This window comes from Bombina bombina, chromosome 6, assembly GCF_027579735.1.
Source record: "Bombina bombina isolate aBomBom1 chromosome 6, aBomBom1.pri, whole genome shotgun sequence".
In the NCBI taxonomy this organism is placed as follows: domain Eukaryota; kingdom Metazoa; phylum Chordata; class Amphibia; order Anura; family Bombinatoridae; genus Bombina; species Bombina bombina.
Window position 1 is genome coordinate 375,699,639 of NC_069504.1, and position 15,077 is coordinate 375,714,715.

The window sequence follows — 15,077 nt, forward strand, 5'->3', positions numbered from 1 at the left end:
CCTCTCATGAATCACATTTCTTTTGGGCACAAAATGGGTGCTGAGCTTATTCATAACTATCTCAAAATCAAACTCTTCCTCTTCACAAAATGTAAAAGCATTATGTACTGGTCCCACATAGAGTATAGGAGAGAATTAACTTGTACTTTATCAGTCTCCTTGTCCAGTTTGGAAGCAATCCTGAAGCGTGCCAACCGCTGTCACCATTTGGGCAATGCTGCAGGTTGGGAGAAATCAAATGGCTCAGGTGGAGTGGATTTTGACATCATCATTAATTAGGAAGTAGAAGCTCAGGTACAAAACTTCTGACACAATGTCATGAGATGCAGGACACGAGGGAGAAGGTACAACTCAATTTTATTGTAGCATCAAAGTTAACAAACTTCGTCATGCATGCAGCTTGATTAACAACTGAAAATATATAACGGTCTCTACCGCCACGCCCACTTCTGGTTAGCGTCATACACACGCTCTTATCACAACCTGTATGTGTGTGCATGTGTCTATATGTGTGTGAGTTTGCATTTGTGTGTGTGCGTGTGTATGTGTGTACATGTGCCTGTGTAGGTGTGTCTACATGTGAGTATAGCTGTATATATGTGCATCTGTCTACATCTGTGCTTGCACTTGTATGTGTGTATACATGTGTGTGTGCATGTACTGTATGTGAGAATACCTGTATGTTTGTGCACACGTCTACATGTGTTTGTGTGTGTTTGCATTTGTATGTGTATGTGAGAATACCTGCATGTTTGTGCACACATGTCTAAGTGTGTGTTTGTGTGTGTTTGTATTTGTATGTGTGCGTGTCTATATGTGTGCATACATGTCCGTGTGTAGGTATGTGTGTGCACATGTGTCTATGTGTGTGTTTGTGAGTTTGAATCTGTGTGTGTGGGCATGTGTATGTGTGTACATGTGCATGTGTAGGAGTGTGTGCAAATGTGAGTAAACCTATATGTGTGACTCAGTACATGTGCGTGTGTAGGAGTGTGCGCATGTTAGTATACCTGTATGTGTGTGCATAGGTGTCTACATGAGTGTGTGTGCATATGTGTGTATGTGTGAGTACAAGCGCATATGTATGAGTGTGTGTGTGCATTTGTATATGTGTGAGTACATGTGCGTGTTTAGGAGTGTGCTCATATATGTCTGTGCGCATGTTACTATACCTGTATGTGTGTGCATATTTGTCTACATGTATGTGTGTGCATATGTGTGTATGTGTGAGTACAAGCGCGTGTGTGTGCATTTGTATATGTGTGTGTATGTGTGCGTACATGTGCGTGTGTAGGTGTGTGCATATGTGTGTATGTGTGAGTACAAGCGCGTGTGTGTGCATTTGTATATGTGTGTGTATGTGTGTGTACATGTGCGTGTGTAGGTGTGTGGATGTGTGAGTACAAGCGTGTGTGTGTGCATTTGTATATGTGTGTGTATGTGTGTGTACATGTGCGTGTGTAGGTGTGTGCATATTTGTATGTGTATGTTTGTGTGCTAATTGGCACATTGATATATCATGTGTATGCTAACCGTACAATCTCATGTCATTTCTTTGAATTCACCAGAACACTTTCTATGGTAAGTAGGTGTACTATTGTTTATAATGTAATTCATATGGATTAATGACAGAATAAACACTTTCCTGCTCCTCAAAGCTGTTTCCAAGTAGACTAGATGAGTCATTAACAGTGTCCCAAGTCAGACAGTGACTATTGCGTAGAACTGGAGAGGTGATATCTGGGCCTGGAATTGTGTATGGGTTTGTCGGGTAGTCCTCTTTTGTGTTAAATATTTGATGAATAACAAAAGTCAGCAGATTTAATATCAACTCCAGGAATTCAGCCACTGTGCAGATAGATACTCCAATCCAGAGACCCACCAGGCCTCCAATACTAGAGAACAAGTCTACCAGCTGCAGCAGAGAACAAAGAAATATAATTATATTAATGACCTTACTTTTTATACATAGAGCAGGCACAATGCAGGCACCTAACCAACTAAGACATCATTGAGCTAAGCAGAAAATATGATCTGAATACATAGCTGTGTATGCCGCATACTGAACCTTTTTTGAATTATAAAATAACATAAGTTGCTTTGAAACCAGTGAATGGTTAATAACACATATGGAGGCATTTTTCATTGTGAGTGTGGCGTGCAGAGTTAGAAATGGCTAGGCTTGGCACACAACAATATATAATACACTCATTTGAGAACATCACACCTAACAATACTCAGTGTTACAGGCAGCCCTGCCCCTGACACAACGTAAACATATACAAATTTCGGAGCACACTTAAAGGGACGCTGAACCAATTTTTTTTCTTTCGTGATACAGATAGAGTATGCAATTTTAAGCAACTTTCTAATTTACTCCTATTATAAATTTTTCTTCCTTCTCTTGCTATCGCCTATCTTTATTTGAAAAAGAATGCATCTAAGCTTTTTTTTTTGGTTTAGTACTATGGAAAGCACTTTTTTTATTGGTGGATGAACTTATCCACCAATCAGCAAGAACAACACAGGTTGTTCACCAAAAATGGGCCGGCATCTAAACTTATATTCTTGCATTTCAAATAAAGATAGCAAGAGAATGAAGAAAATTTGATAATAGGAGTAAATTAGAAAGTTGCTTAAAATGTCATGCTCTATCTAAATCACGAAAGAAAAAATTTGGGTTCAGTGTCCCTTTAAAGGAACACAAGTTAAAAATAAACTTTCATGGTTCAGAAAGAGCATGACATTTTTCAGTTTATTTTACTATTATCAAATGTGCTTTGTTCTCTTTGTATCTAATTCCCTACTGGGAGCTAGCTGTTGATTGATGGCTACATATATATGCCTCTTGTAACTGGCTCTTTACTAAGCCTGATGAAACAGTCACTGGTTGGCTGAGAATCGCGTTGCTATTGATTTTACTTTTTAATAAAGTAAGTTTTTTAACTTACCACTTGCTACCAGTTCTATTTTTTATACATCATTTTATTTTTTACCTTACCATCCTCACTTTACACCACCATTGTGAGACTGGACCACTGAGAGTTCCTGATTGCCAGAGACCTAGTCTACTGGGTGACTATATTGATCCCAGCTTGCTTCTATTGCACCAAGGGAGGTGCTCTTCTAAATGTGAGTGAAAATCTTTTACTCTATTTGTTATCATTTGTACCAGCAATACTAGGCCATATAGGCACCCCTCTGTGCTTTATACTCCACAGATCTCAACACATCCACCGGTCAATCTTCTGGGTGACTGCTATTGATCCCAGATTGCTCCTTCTACACCACTAGGGGTGTTATATTACATGTGAGTTCAATTATCACACTTACCATTCCAATTACACCCTACAATATTAGGTCATGTGGCGCTTCTGTCTTCTATTCATTGCAGATTACTGACCTTGGATCGTGGCCTTGATCCTCTACAGATAGCTGCCTTGATTGTATCTACTGATCTACCTATAGTGATATCATACACAAGCCACTCAAGGACTTTTTATTATTATTTTTATTTATTTCTTATTGCTCTGATTTACAAACGTATGCCGCTGGCACATCTCAAATCTTGTGCTTCACTGTTAAATCTTGTGTTCACTGTTATATCATTGATATAGTACTACCATATGCTTTGAGTCTTTTTTGATCCTTTATATATTATATGTTAGATGTTATGTGTTATACTTACTGTTATATCCAGTGTTGAACCCATTGTGATAATATCTTCACTTTTTTACTGATAGTGTCACTAGTCACTAGTCACTGGATCACTCACTAAGGGCGCTAGGTGCTAATAGTGTATTGCTGCTCTGGAGCTCACTTTAAGTATGTGTTTAAACCCATTTGCAGGGGTTAAATACAAATAGCACAGTAAGAAAATGTGCTAACTCTTTAGAACACATTTGTTTTGCACATTTATGTCCCTTTACAGATGATTTTTAGAGTACTAACTAACAGAGACTCACCTGCAATGAGGGGACCTCTTCTATCAGTTCATAGTTGAGTTGTTGATAATAAACCACAATTTTTACGAGGTTATCTCTAAAAAGAAGGAAAATTAAATTGAGATTAAGGGGTATATTTATTATAGTGCGGACGGACATGATATAGGTGTCAATCAACCCGATAATATCAAGATTTTATTTAAAGTGCATATGAATTTATCTAACATTTTCCAAATCCATTGGGTCATGAAACACCCTCTATAACTTGACTGGGAACAATTCAACCCCACTATTTCAATGAAGTTGTAACTAAAATTTGGACACTTTGACAAAACAGATTTGATCTAAACTGAGTGAACAAACTGTACTCTAGGAAATTAACTTTGATATTTTCATGCATGAATCAAGTAATTTATGAAAGTTAAACATGATACACTTAGAGCACACTTTCTGTGTGATTAGGATATGTTTTTACGCAAACACTTAACAAGTAAAAATTATTATGACACTTGGCTGAAAAATAAACATATTAAAACACAATTTATACTCTGCAAACTTGAGTGAACAGCAAATTTGTTCAATAAACCACTGATATATGTTAAAATATGATATTTTAAGCAAATTAAACCATGTTTTTAAGAAATTATTTAACATTTAAGTACTGAATGTATGGTTCTATTAAACAGATGTCAACAATCTCATACTTGGAACAATATAAAACACAACAGTTATATATATAGAAAATATGGCAATCCTAAAATGGATCATGCTATGTATTCTGTAATGGCATGTAGAATAGGCAGGCATATTAGAGGGGCAAGGATGAAGTTAATGAAAGGAGTAGGAGGGGCATGCATTTTGCAGGTAAAGCGGTAGAGAGAGTTTGCCCATTTATGACTCTTAATGAAGACATGGCTCATACACACACTTTTACATCGCTCTCTCATTACATAACCACAGCTTTCTCTGCATGTGTAAAATGCTGTAAACTAACCGTACCCTTGACAGTTCATTGGTGCAGCAGGTGTAGTGGCACCAGGGCCAAAGTGCTAGGGGGGATAGCAACCAATATATAATAAATAGTTGTGTGCAGAATATGTCCAATACTAATGCAGGTGAGCCTTTTATTAGTGCAGGTTGCCAGTCTATCTATCTCTCTATCTCTCTCTTTCTCTATCTATCTATCTATCTATCTATCTATATCTATCTATCTATATCTGTCTATCTATCTCTCTCTACCTATCTATCTATCTATCTATCTATCTATCATCTATCTATCTATCTATCTATCTATCTATCTATCTATCATCTATATATTTATCTATCACATGTCTACCTATCTATCTATTTTAATCTGTCTATCTATCATATATCTATCTATCTATCTATCTATCTATCTATCTATCTATTATCTATCTATTTATCTATCTATCTAATCTATCTATAATCTATAATCTATCTATCATCTATAATCTATCTATCTATCTATCTATCTATTTATCTATCATATATCTATTATCTATTATCTATCTATCATCTTTCTATCTATCTGTACTCTAAATCATTAAACAGAGCAGCATGTATATTATTACTATTGCTTACTACTAAGTTACCTTTTTCGGCCCAAACAAGAATTTTACTTGATGTTTTTGAATGCATTAATGTTGTGCCGTTTCTTATCGTCTGGTGAAATGGGTCATGGGTACAGAACTTGATCAAGGTATAGTACACCTTTGAGGTATTTAAAATTACATGAAACCCCAAAAAATGATTTCATGAGTCAGATACAGCATACAATGTTAAAAAACTTTCCAAATCCCTTCTATTATCTAATTTGCTTCTTTCTCTTGGTATCTTTTGTTCAAAAGGATACCTAGGTAGGCTTAGGAGCTGGAAGCAAGCTGCTGATTGATGGCTACACTTATATGCCCCTTGTCATTGGTTTACTAATGTGTTCAGCTAGTTCCCAGTAGTACATTGCTGCACCTTCAATAAAACCAAGAGAATGAAATAAAATTGATAATAGAAGTAAATAGTAAATTGAAAAGCTGTGTAAAATGACATACTCTGGGGCCGATTTATCATGCCCCGTACGGTCCAATACCTCTGTTTCTGAACAAGCCTTCAGGCTCACCAGAAACAGGAGTTAAGAAGCAGCGGTCTTAAGACTGCTGCTCCTTAACTCGAACGCCTCCTCTGAGGGTTGATTAAAAACTGCCACGACCGGCGTGGAGTACTAGGCAGCGTGTGAATAGCAATTGACGTCACTTGCTATTCACACGCTGCCTAGTAATTCACGCTGGTCGTGGCTGTTTTCAGCATTCTTTCAACATCACATTTTTGTCATTTGAGCCTTTGGTTTGGCTACAGTTAATACCTCCGGTCTTCAATACATAACTTGGTCGTTTATGATTCAAAGGAAGGAACTTTTCTTACATCAAGACGCTATTCTGTGAACACAGTGGGGACACTTCTATATCTGCTCGTCCTTCCTTACCTCATATGATTGAGGTCTCATATTGTGAGTAGGGATTACCCTAGAGGAAGGTGTATTTTATATGTTTATAATATAATATTTTATTAAAATTGATCTGAACTATGAGAGGTGTTTTTGTGCGCTTATCTTTTTAGATTTCTTCAGTTGTACCTTCCCACTCAATTGAATCTTGAGTTTATTTTGGATGAGCATCACTCAACACCTCAACCAGCAATAATACCTGGGATTTTTTTATCTACTATAGGATTTTTTATCTACTAAAGGATAAGACTTTTTTACTTTTCATTTATTATATTTTTGCATTATCAATATATGTCTTACAATATTTAATGCATTTAATTGTATTGTATATTATTTTATTATTATTATCATCAGACCGCATCTCACTGGCTAATAATTCACCAGATTGCATTTATTAGATTGCAGCTAACTAGATGGCAGTGTACTAGATTGCAGTTTATATTGGTTGAATTGATTTTTCAAGCCCCTTATAAAAATAAGAATATTATTAAATATTATTAAATTAAAGTTATAAGAATATTTATTAGTATAAAATTGGGAGTGTGCGCAGCTTTTTTCTGTATTAGTGGATACATCTGTGGTGTACCTATTTATACAGTTGTGTGTATATATATATATATATATATATATATATATACTGTAATAAAGTCATAAAGACACATTATTTCCCTGCAACACTTAAAGATTGCAGAGAAAAGCTGTGTCCTTATGACTTTATTTTATGTTGTTGGAAAGACAGTGGCTATCAAGTTGAAAAGAAGTGTGCTTATCCAATATACATATATGTTACAAATTGTCCCTTCAGAAATCATTAAAAGAAATCCATGCCAAAAAAAAAAGACAACATCCTAAATTGATTCAGATAGAGCATGAAATGTTAAGCAACTTTCTAATTTACTCCAATTATCAAATTTTCTTCATTTTCTTGGTATCTCTATTTGAAATGCAAGAATATAAGTTTAGATGCCGGCCCATTTTGGAGAACAACCTGGAATGTTCTTGCTAATTGGTGGATAAATTCATCCACCAATAAAAAAGTGCTGTCCAGAGATCTGAACCAAAAAAAAAAAAAAAAAAAAAAAAAAGCTTAGCTGCCTTCTTTTTCAAATAAAGATAGCAAGAGAACAAAGAAAAATTGATAATAGGAGTAAATTAGAAAGTTGCTTAAAATTGCATGCTCTATCTGAATCACGAAAGAATAAATTTGGGTTCAGTGTCCCTTTAACCCCTAACCCTAAACCTAACCCTAACATAATTAAAATAGATCTAAATTAAATTTACAATTATTAACTAAATAATACCTATTTAAAACTAAATACATACTTACCTGTGAAATAAAACCTAACCTGCCTTACACTAAAACCTACCATAACAAAAAATAACCTAACTTATAGTTATATTGTAGCTAGCTTAGGTTTTATTTTTATTTCACAGGTAAGTTTGTATTTATTTTAACTAGGTAAACTAGTTAGTAAATAGTTATTAACTACCTAGTTAAAATAAATACAAACTTACCTGTGAAATAAAACCTAACCTGCCTTACACTAAAACCTACCATAACAAAAAATAAAAAAAACTACCATTTCAAAAAATAAAAAAGACTACCATTTTTTATCCAGAAAATAAATAAAAATTATTCCTATTCTAATACCCTTAAAAAAAAAAACACCCCAAAATAAAAAGCCTGATCTAAAATAAACTTCCAAGGGCCCTTAATAGGGCCTTTTGGGGGCCCTTAAAAGGGTCTTTTGTAGGGCAATGCCCTAAGGTAAACAGATCTTTTGCTAAAAAAAAAAAAAAACACCCCTAACAGTATACAAACCCCCACCCCCCAAACTACAAAGGGCCCTTTAAAGGGCCTTTTTGGGGAACCTTAAAAGGGCCTTTTCTAGGGCATTGCCCTAAGTTAAACAGCTCTTTTGCTACAAAAAACACCTCCTAACAGTATACAAACCCCCACCCCCCCAAACTACCAAGGGCCCTTAAAAGGGCATTGCCCTATAGATAATAGCTATTTTCCTACAAAAGAAAAACAAACACCCCCTAAATACATTACACAAAATAACAAACAAATTATCAAAAATAATAAAAATGAATCCTATTCTAATTCCCATAAAAAAAAACACCACAAAATAAAAAACCTAATCTAGAATAAACTACCAATGGCTTTTAAAAGGGCCTTTTGTAGGGCATTGCCCTAAAGATAATAGCTCTTTTGTGACAAAAAAATATAAATACCCACTAACATTGCAAATCCCTACCCCCCAAACACTTAAAATAAAAAAACTATCTAAAAAAACCTAAGCTACCCATGGCCCTGAAAAGGGCATTTGGATGGGCATTGCCTTTAAAAGGGCATTTAGCTCTTTTACTGCCCAAACCCTAATCTAAAAATAAAACCCACCCAAAAAACAAAACAAAAAAAAAACCTAACACTAACCCCCGACGATCAACTTACTGTTTTTGAAGTCCAGCTTGAACGATCTTCATCCCGGTGGAGAAGTCCTCATCCAGGTGGTGAGCAGTCTTCATCCAGGCGGCCTGATTCGAATCAACCAATAGAATGAGAGCTGCTTAAATCCCATTTGGTAATTTGAACAGCCAATAGGATTTTAGCAGCTCTAATTCCTATTGGATGATTAAAAAATATCAGCCATTAGGAATGCAAGGGATGCCATCTTGAATTGCGTATCTTACATTGAAGATTCAGTGTACGGCGGCGACCGTATGAAGAGGATGTCTTCAGGATGGATCTGCTCCGCGCTGCAAGGATCAAGATAGAAGATGTCGCCTGGATGAAGATTGAAGAGGCTGCCTGGATAAAGACTTCTCGCCGCTTGGATGAGGACTTCGCCGCCGGAATGAAGATCGTTCAAGCGGGACTTCAAAAACTGTAAGTGGATCTTTGGGGGTTAGTTTTAAGTTTAGGGGTTTTTTTAAGTTTAGGGTTTGGGCAATGTAAAAGAGCTAAAAGCCCTTTTAAGGGCAATGCCCATCAAAATGCCCTTTTCAGGGCAATGGGTAGCTTAGGTTTTTTTTAGAGTTAGTTTTTTTTATTTTGGGGGGTTGGTTGGGTGGTGGGTTTTACTGTTGGGGGGTCTTTATATTTTTTTTACAGGTAAAAGAGCTGATATCTTTGGGGCAACTTAACTTACTGACAGAGTGTCCTGCATTTAAAAAATGGGATGATACAGGGAGTGTCATATCCTTACATCTGATGGAAGATTTATGGGCACTAATCCTGTCTTTGATGGGGTTAATGGTCTCACCCACATAGCCCCACCCACATGGACACTTAAGGATGTATACCACATAATCTATGTTACATGTATAGAGACCTTTAATTTCACGTTTTTTATTATTGTTTATCTGTGCTATGTATTTCCCTCTAATCATAGAGTTACACTGCGCACAGTTAAGGCAGGGGTATGATCCTCTATTGGCTGTAGTGAGATAATTTATGGTTTCTTTTTTATTTGTCCCCACATCTGATTTCACCACTAGGTCTCTAATATTTTTGACCCTTTTATAGGAGTTAATGGGTGGCTTACAAAATTCCTCAATCTGTGGGTTAGTTTTACTCAGTATATACCAATGTTTTTTGATAATTTTTTAAATTTCATTGCTAAATTGGTTATATACTGAGGAAAAGATGAGTTGTTTTTTGTCGCTCTGATTTTTGTTGGAATGTGTAGTATCTATTAAATCTTGTTGGATACTCTGTGTCTCACTAATTTTAGATTTAACTATTTGTTCACTAGTAGTTATGATAGTCTGTGGGTAGCCTCTATCTATGATTTTTTTACCCATTTGCTTTAATCTTACTTCCTGTAGATCCTTCTCCTTTACATTACGCATAGTTCTGAAAAACTGGCTCTTACGAATAGCATTAAACACCCTATCTGGGTGATAGCTCTCAAAATGAAGTAGTGTATTACGGTCTGTTGGTTTACAATATAAATCTGTTACTAGAAGTCCATCTTTTTTATATACTAGAGTGTCAAGGTAACTCTCTTTTACCTGTGAGTGACTAACCGTAAACTGTCAGCTACCAATGCTGTTGTTGAGCTCATTTACAAAATTTTCTAAGGTCTCCAAGTAGCCATACTTTACAATTTCCTTGATAGTTGCTATTTGAATAAACATATCTGTTTTCAAATTGGCTTACGAATATATTGACGTATGAGGGGGCATAGTAGAGGAGTGGTCAGGATTTTCACCTACAGTCCCCAGCATTTTATATATATATATATATTGCATGATTAAGGACCATGTAGGTCCGAAACGTCGCTTTTTAATGGTTGCTATACCTCAAATAAAGATTTTTATTTTTTTTATTTTTTTTTATAAAAGAAGATTTTTTTGTACTGTGGTGCTGTTACCTTGTTTCTTACATGGACTATATATATATATATATATATATATATATATATACTGTATATACAGTATCCCACAAAAGTATAATATTTTATTATATTGTTTCATGTGACAACACTGAAGAAATGATACTTTGCTATAATGTAAAGTAGGGACTCGGAGTGTACAGCCTGTATAACAGTGTAAATTCTCTGTCCCCTCAAAATAACTCAACACACAGCCATTAATGTCTAAACCGTTGGCAACAAAAGTGAGATATATAGGTATAGATATATATCTTACAAAAAAATAATCAAAAAACCATATCAATGGGTTGTAAGTAGTTGTGCTGCATTCTACTGTTAATGGAAAGTCTAAAAGGGATTATTATACTACAATAACCTGCCAATATGCTAGAGCAAACACCAGTTTTTTTTATACCTCCCTTGATCTGGTATACATGAATAACACCAGGGTAAACTATATGTGGGGGGATCTCAAATCGTCCTGCCTCATTTGGGCCGATTTATGAAAGTGCGAGCGGACATGATATCATGTCCGCCGCACATCGATTAATGACGACAGCATACGCTGTCGGTATCTATCATTGCACAAGCAGTTTGCTGCCAATCGGCTGCTAGCTGGGGGTGTCAATCAGCACGATCGTATAGAATCGAGCGGATTAATGTCTGCAGCCTCTTTAGACTGCTGCTTCATAACTGCTATTTCCGGCAAGCCTGAAGGCTCGCGTGGAAACAGGGTCATCAAGCTCCATTCGGAGCTTGATAATTCGGCCCCATTGTGTCATCATTAGCACCTTGTGTAATCTGGGCCTTAGATAAATAGACATATATATAGAGGTTATTATAAGAAAGATAGATAGATAGATAGATAGATGGATAGGTGGATACATAGATAGATATAAATAGATAGATAGATGATAGATGGATAGGTGCATAGATAGATAGATGATAGATTACAGATAGATAGATAGATAGATAGATAGGTAGATAGATAGATAGATAGATAGATAGATAGATGGATAGATAGATAGATAATACTCAAATCAAAACAAATGGCTTTAACATAATGCTTATATTAAAAAAATACAATCTACAATTTTTAATGCAACTCCAATTACTTTGGTTGAAAAATGTATGACAAATTAATGTATCTTGCTAAAAACACTTAAACAATTCATACACCAACTTAGCAATAAATATTTAAGCGGCATCAAATCTTTCACATTCCTGCTTGTATATCACCAATACTCCTGATTTACCTGATACTTTGTAGATCCTGAAATCCTTTTCTTCTGCTAAGGTGCTTTGAGAAAGAGTCCTAATGGAAAAAGAGAGGGATTGTTGAGAAGCATTTTCTTGCACCTTCTTGAAGTATGCAGCTTTAAAACAACGTTAATGGGAAAACGACATTTCAGTCATGGAAAATGAACACAGATGTGAGTAATATATTTATATGTGGCATTTAACACATCATTGTATTTAAAGAATGACTTGGAACTATGGCCCTGATTGTTCTAAAAATCTCACAAGGGAGAGTGAATTTTACTGGCACCTAGCACTGATTTAATTTTTTAAACAAATGCAAATCAAATTGTGGTGTTTTCATTGCACCATAACTTTCATTCATATCTATTTTTCTCTTAGTCTAATACATACAATAAATAATATGTTTAGAGAAGCACACCAGCATACATTTGATAAGGTAAAACAGCAAGACCTGCAGAGGTAAAATTCTTAGGGCTAGATTTAGAGTGACGCGCTAACAGTTGCACACAAGAGACAAGGGGTTTATCTCAGCTCTTTGCACACGTCAGAAGTAGCCTGTGTATTACAAGACGGAAGTAAGACGTGTTCGCTTGAGCGCAATTGAATTTATCGCATGTCTGGTTATCGCAAACTTGGAGCTCTGGTTAACTGTTATGCTCGACTAAAAAGTTGCAAAAAACACATCAAAAGTAAATTAACAAGTACAGTTACACTCATAAAAACTGTCTAATAAAAATTAAAAATGTCTAATAAAAATTATTCAAAAAACATATTACATTAAAAAGTTATAAGGGCTCAAAGATATGAGGTCTCAGGTGTTCCCACTTTTCAAGATCCATTGAAGCATATGGAAGAATGCATCAATTGCGTGGTTGCGATATTCAAGTTTTGCTTTTTTTGCGCTTTGGGTTAGCGATCATGCAAAAGCTTTTTACGCGTGCTACCTGTCGTAAACAAAAAGCTTACTTTTAGGAAATTTAACGCGCATGCCGGACTGATAAATAGTGCTCCACTCGTAATTTAGCCCTTAGAGTATACAATGAGATGTTTGATAAAATTTCATACATGACCAATAAATGCCATAATCAAACCGCTCGCCATGGAAGCAAGGCTTACATTCATTATTTTGAAATTACATTCTATATTACTTAAGATTTTTTTCTGTGTACGTTAAAATAAAAAACCTCCATAATTTAAATTTTAATTTTGCTGTGTACTTTTTAATGCATATTATCAATATGAATTCGACTGCATATTATAAACATTTTTTTAATGCGGATTATCTATACTCTTTTTAATGCCTACTTTATTTGTTATCTTTACTTTATACTTTAAATATGATATATTTTATATGTATTTTCATTCACATATAGAAATGTAGACAATGCCTCTTAATAGCATACACAGCTATCAAGGTAAAGTTTACCTTTCCAAAATCCAATGAACAATCTTGTAGTAGTGGTGGATTTTTTTATAAGATAGATTTTCTGAGGAAATTTTTAGAGATTGGGCCCTTAGTCATTCCAGAATGCCCTTCTAGATAATTATCATGGAAATGTTAAAGAATATCCACACAAAGAACAGATTATACATAAAATTAATTGTTGTAGTGATGCACAACATTTCACTGGGTAGACTTTATCTGGAGGTTTCAATTGAAATTGAGTAGCAAGTACTTATTTTCAATAACTTATTATCACTTATTTTCTTCAAAAGTTAATGCTGTTAACGACTAGGAGAATACAATATGTAGTTAATGGCTAGTAAGAAGCTATTTGCAGGTAATCACAACACAGTAGAGAACTGAGTCTCGCACTGCCAATAGGGGGCAGGGCCGCCATCAGGGGGTGACAGGGGTGACTCCTGTCAGGGGCCCAATGAGCCAGGGGGGCCCCATGAGGCAAGAACTAAAAAAAAAAAAATTAATTTTGGCAGCCACCAGTGGGTACTATAGCAGAGTGCTAATTGAGCAAGGGAAATGTTATTACAAGGAGTAAAGTATTAGCATTTGAGAGGATTTCTTAGTGTGCACTAAACCACTATGTTCAGTGTGAGACAGACTTGGCACTTTGTACAGTGTGTGCCTGAGTCAGACGGCAGATCACTTTCATTTGAAGAGGACGTAGGACTTACTTAGCAAATGTTTTTTATTTCTTTGTGCAATTTTGGATTGTAACTTCAGTATGGTAGTAGTTGTATGGTGGGGCTAGGGGTCCATAAAAACACATTTTTTTTAGCAGCAGTGTATTTATGATTATTTGCAATGCTGTAGAAATTCTATATTTAAAACCATGCAGAAATGTTTCCTCCTCAATACACAAATGGTAGATGCCCTTTTGGCAGATATGCATTTTATATATATATATATATTACATTCCAGTTTACTGCCCCTTTATGCAAGGACTTTCCAGATGCAAGGAGGCATTTTAGCTAAGATTTTTACATCTGCATAAATTTTATACTCTCAGACTAAGATTGCTCAGTGTTTGAAATGAGACAGGTTAACTTAAAACTGTTCAGTTTACACTACAGCTGACTTAGTTTTGAAATACATACCAACAAGCCTAAATCCTGCATTTAACCAGATCTAATGGTATGAGTACCACAGCTTATGGTCCCACCAAGACCATATAGAGTACAGCATTTTCAAAAGTACAGCTGACAGATGGGAACATTTGTACACTATATTTGAAGTGATGCTCTTGGTTGGGGAAAATGGGAAAAACAAAAACAAACATATGTCAACCTTTTAAAGGTACTTTTCTTCATCTAGCCATCTACCCAGCTCATTAATGTACAATTTTGAATTCACAGAATTATTTTTGTTTGCACATTTACAAATATGATTCTTTAAAAAGTGATCTTTTAATTTCTGCACTTTTTTTATCATGCATGTCACACACTGTTGATTTAGGGGATGCAAGGTGCATAAATGTTTCCTCCTGTGAGTTTTTCTGTGGGTGTATGTGT

General features: G+C 35.4%; 1 protein-coding gene across 1 annotated transcript in view; it reads right to left on the reverse strand.

Annotated features, from left to right (window-relative positions):
* Positions 1 to 1,594: 1,594 nt before the first annotated feature.
* The window catches only part of LOC128664440 (amiloride-sensitive sodium channel subunit gamma-like), a 124,893-nt gene continuing 111,410 nt past the window's right edge, over positions 1,595 to 15,077 (reverse strand). Inside the window, exons 8-10 of the mRNA XM_053719271.1 lie at positions 12,101 to 12,159; positions 3,966 to 4,041; positions 1,595 to 1,915 (exon numbers count right to left, since the gene is read on the reverse strand). Of these exons, the coding sequence (XP_053575246.1) occupies positions 1,595 to 1,915; positions 3,966 to 4,041; positions 12,101 to 12,159 (456 nt within the window). The remainder of the gene's footprint in view (positions 1,916 to 3,965; positions 4,042 to 12,100; positions 12,160 to 15,077) is intronic.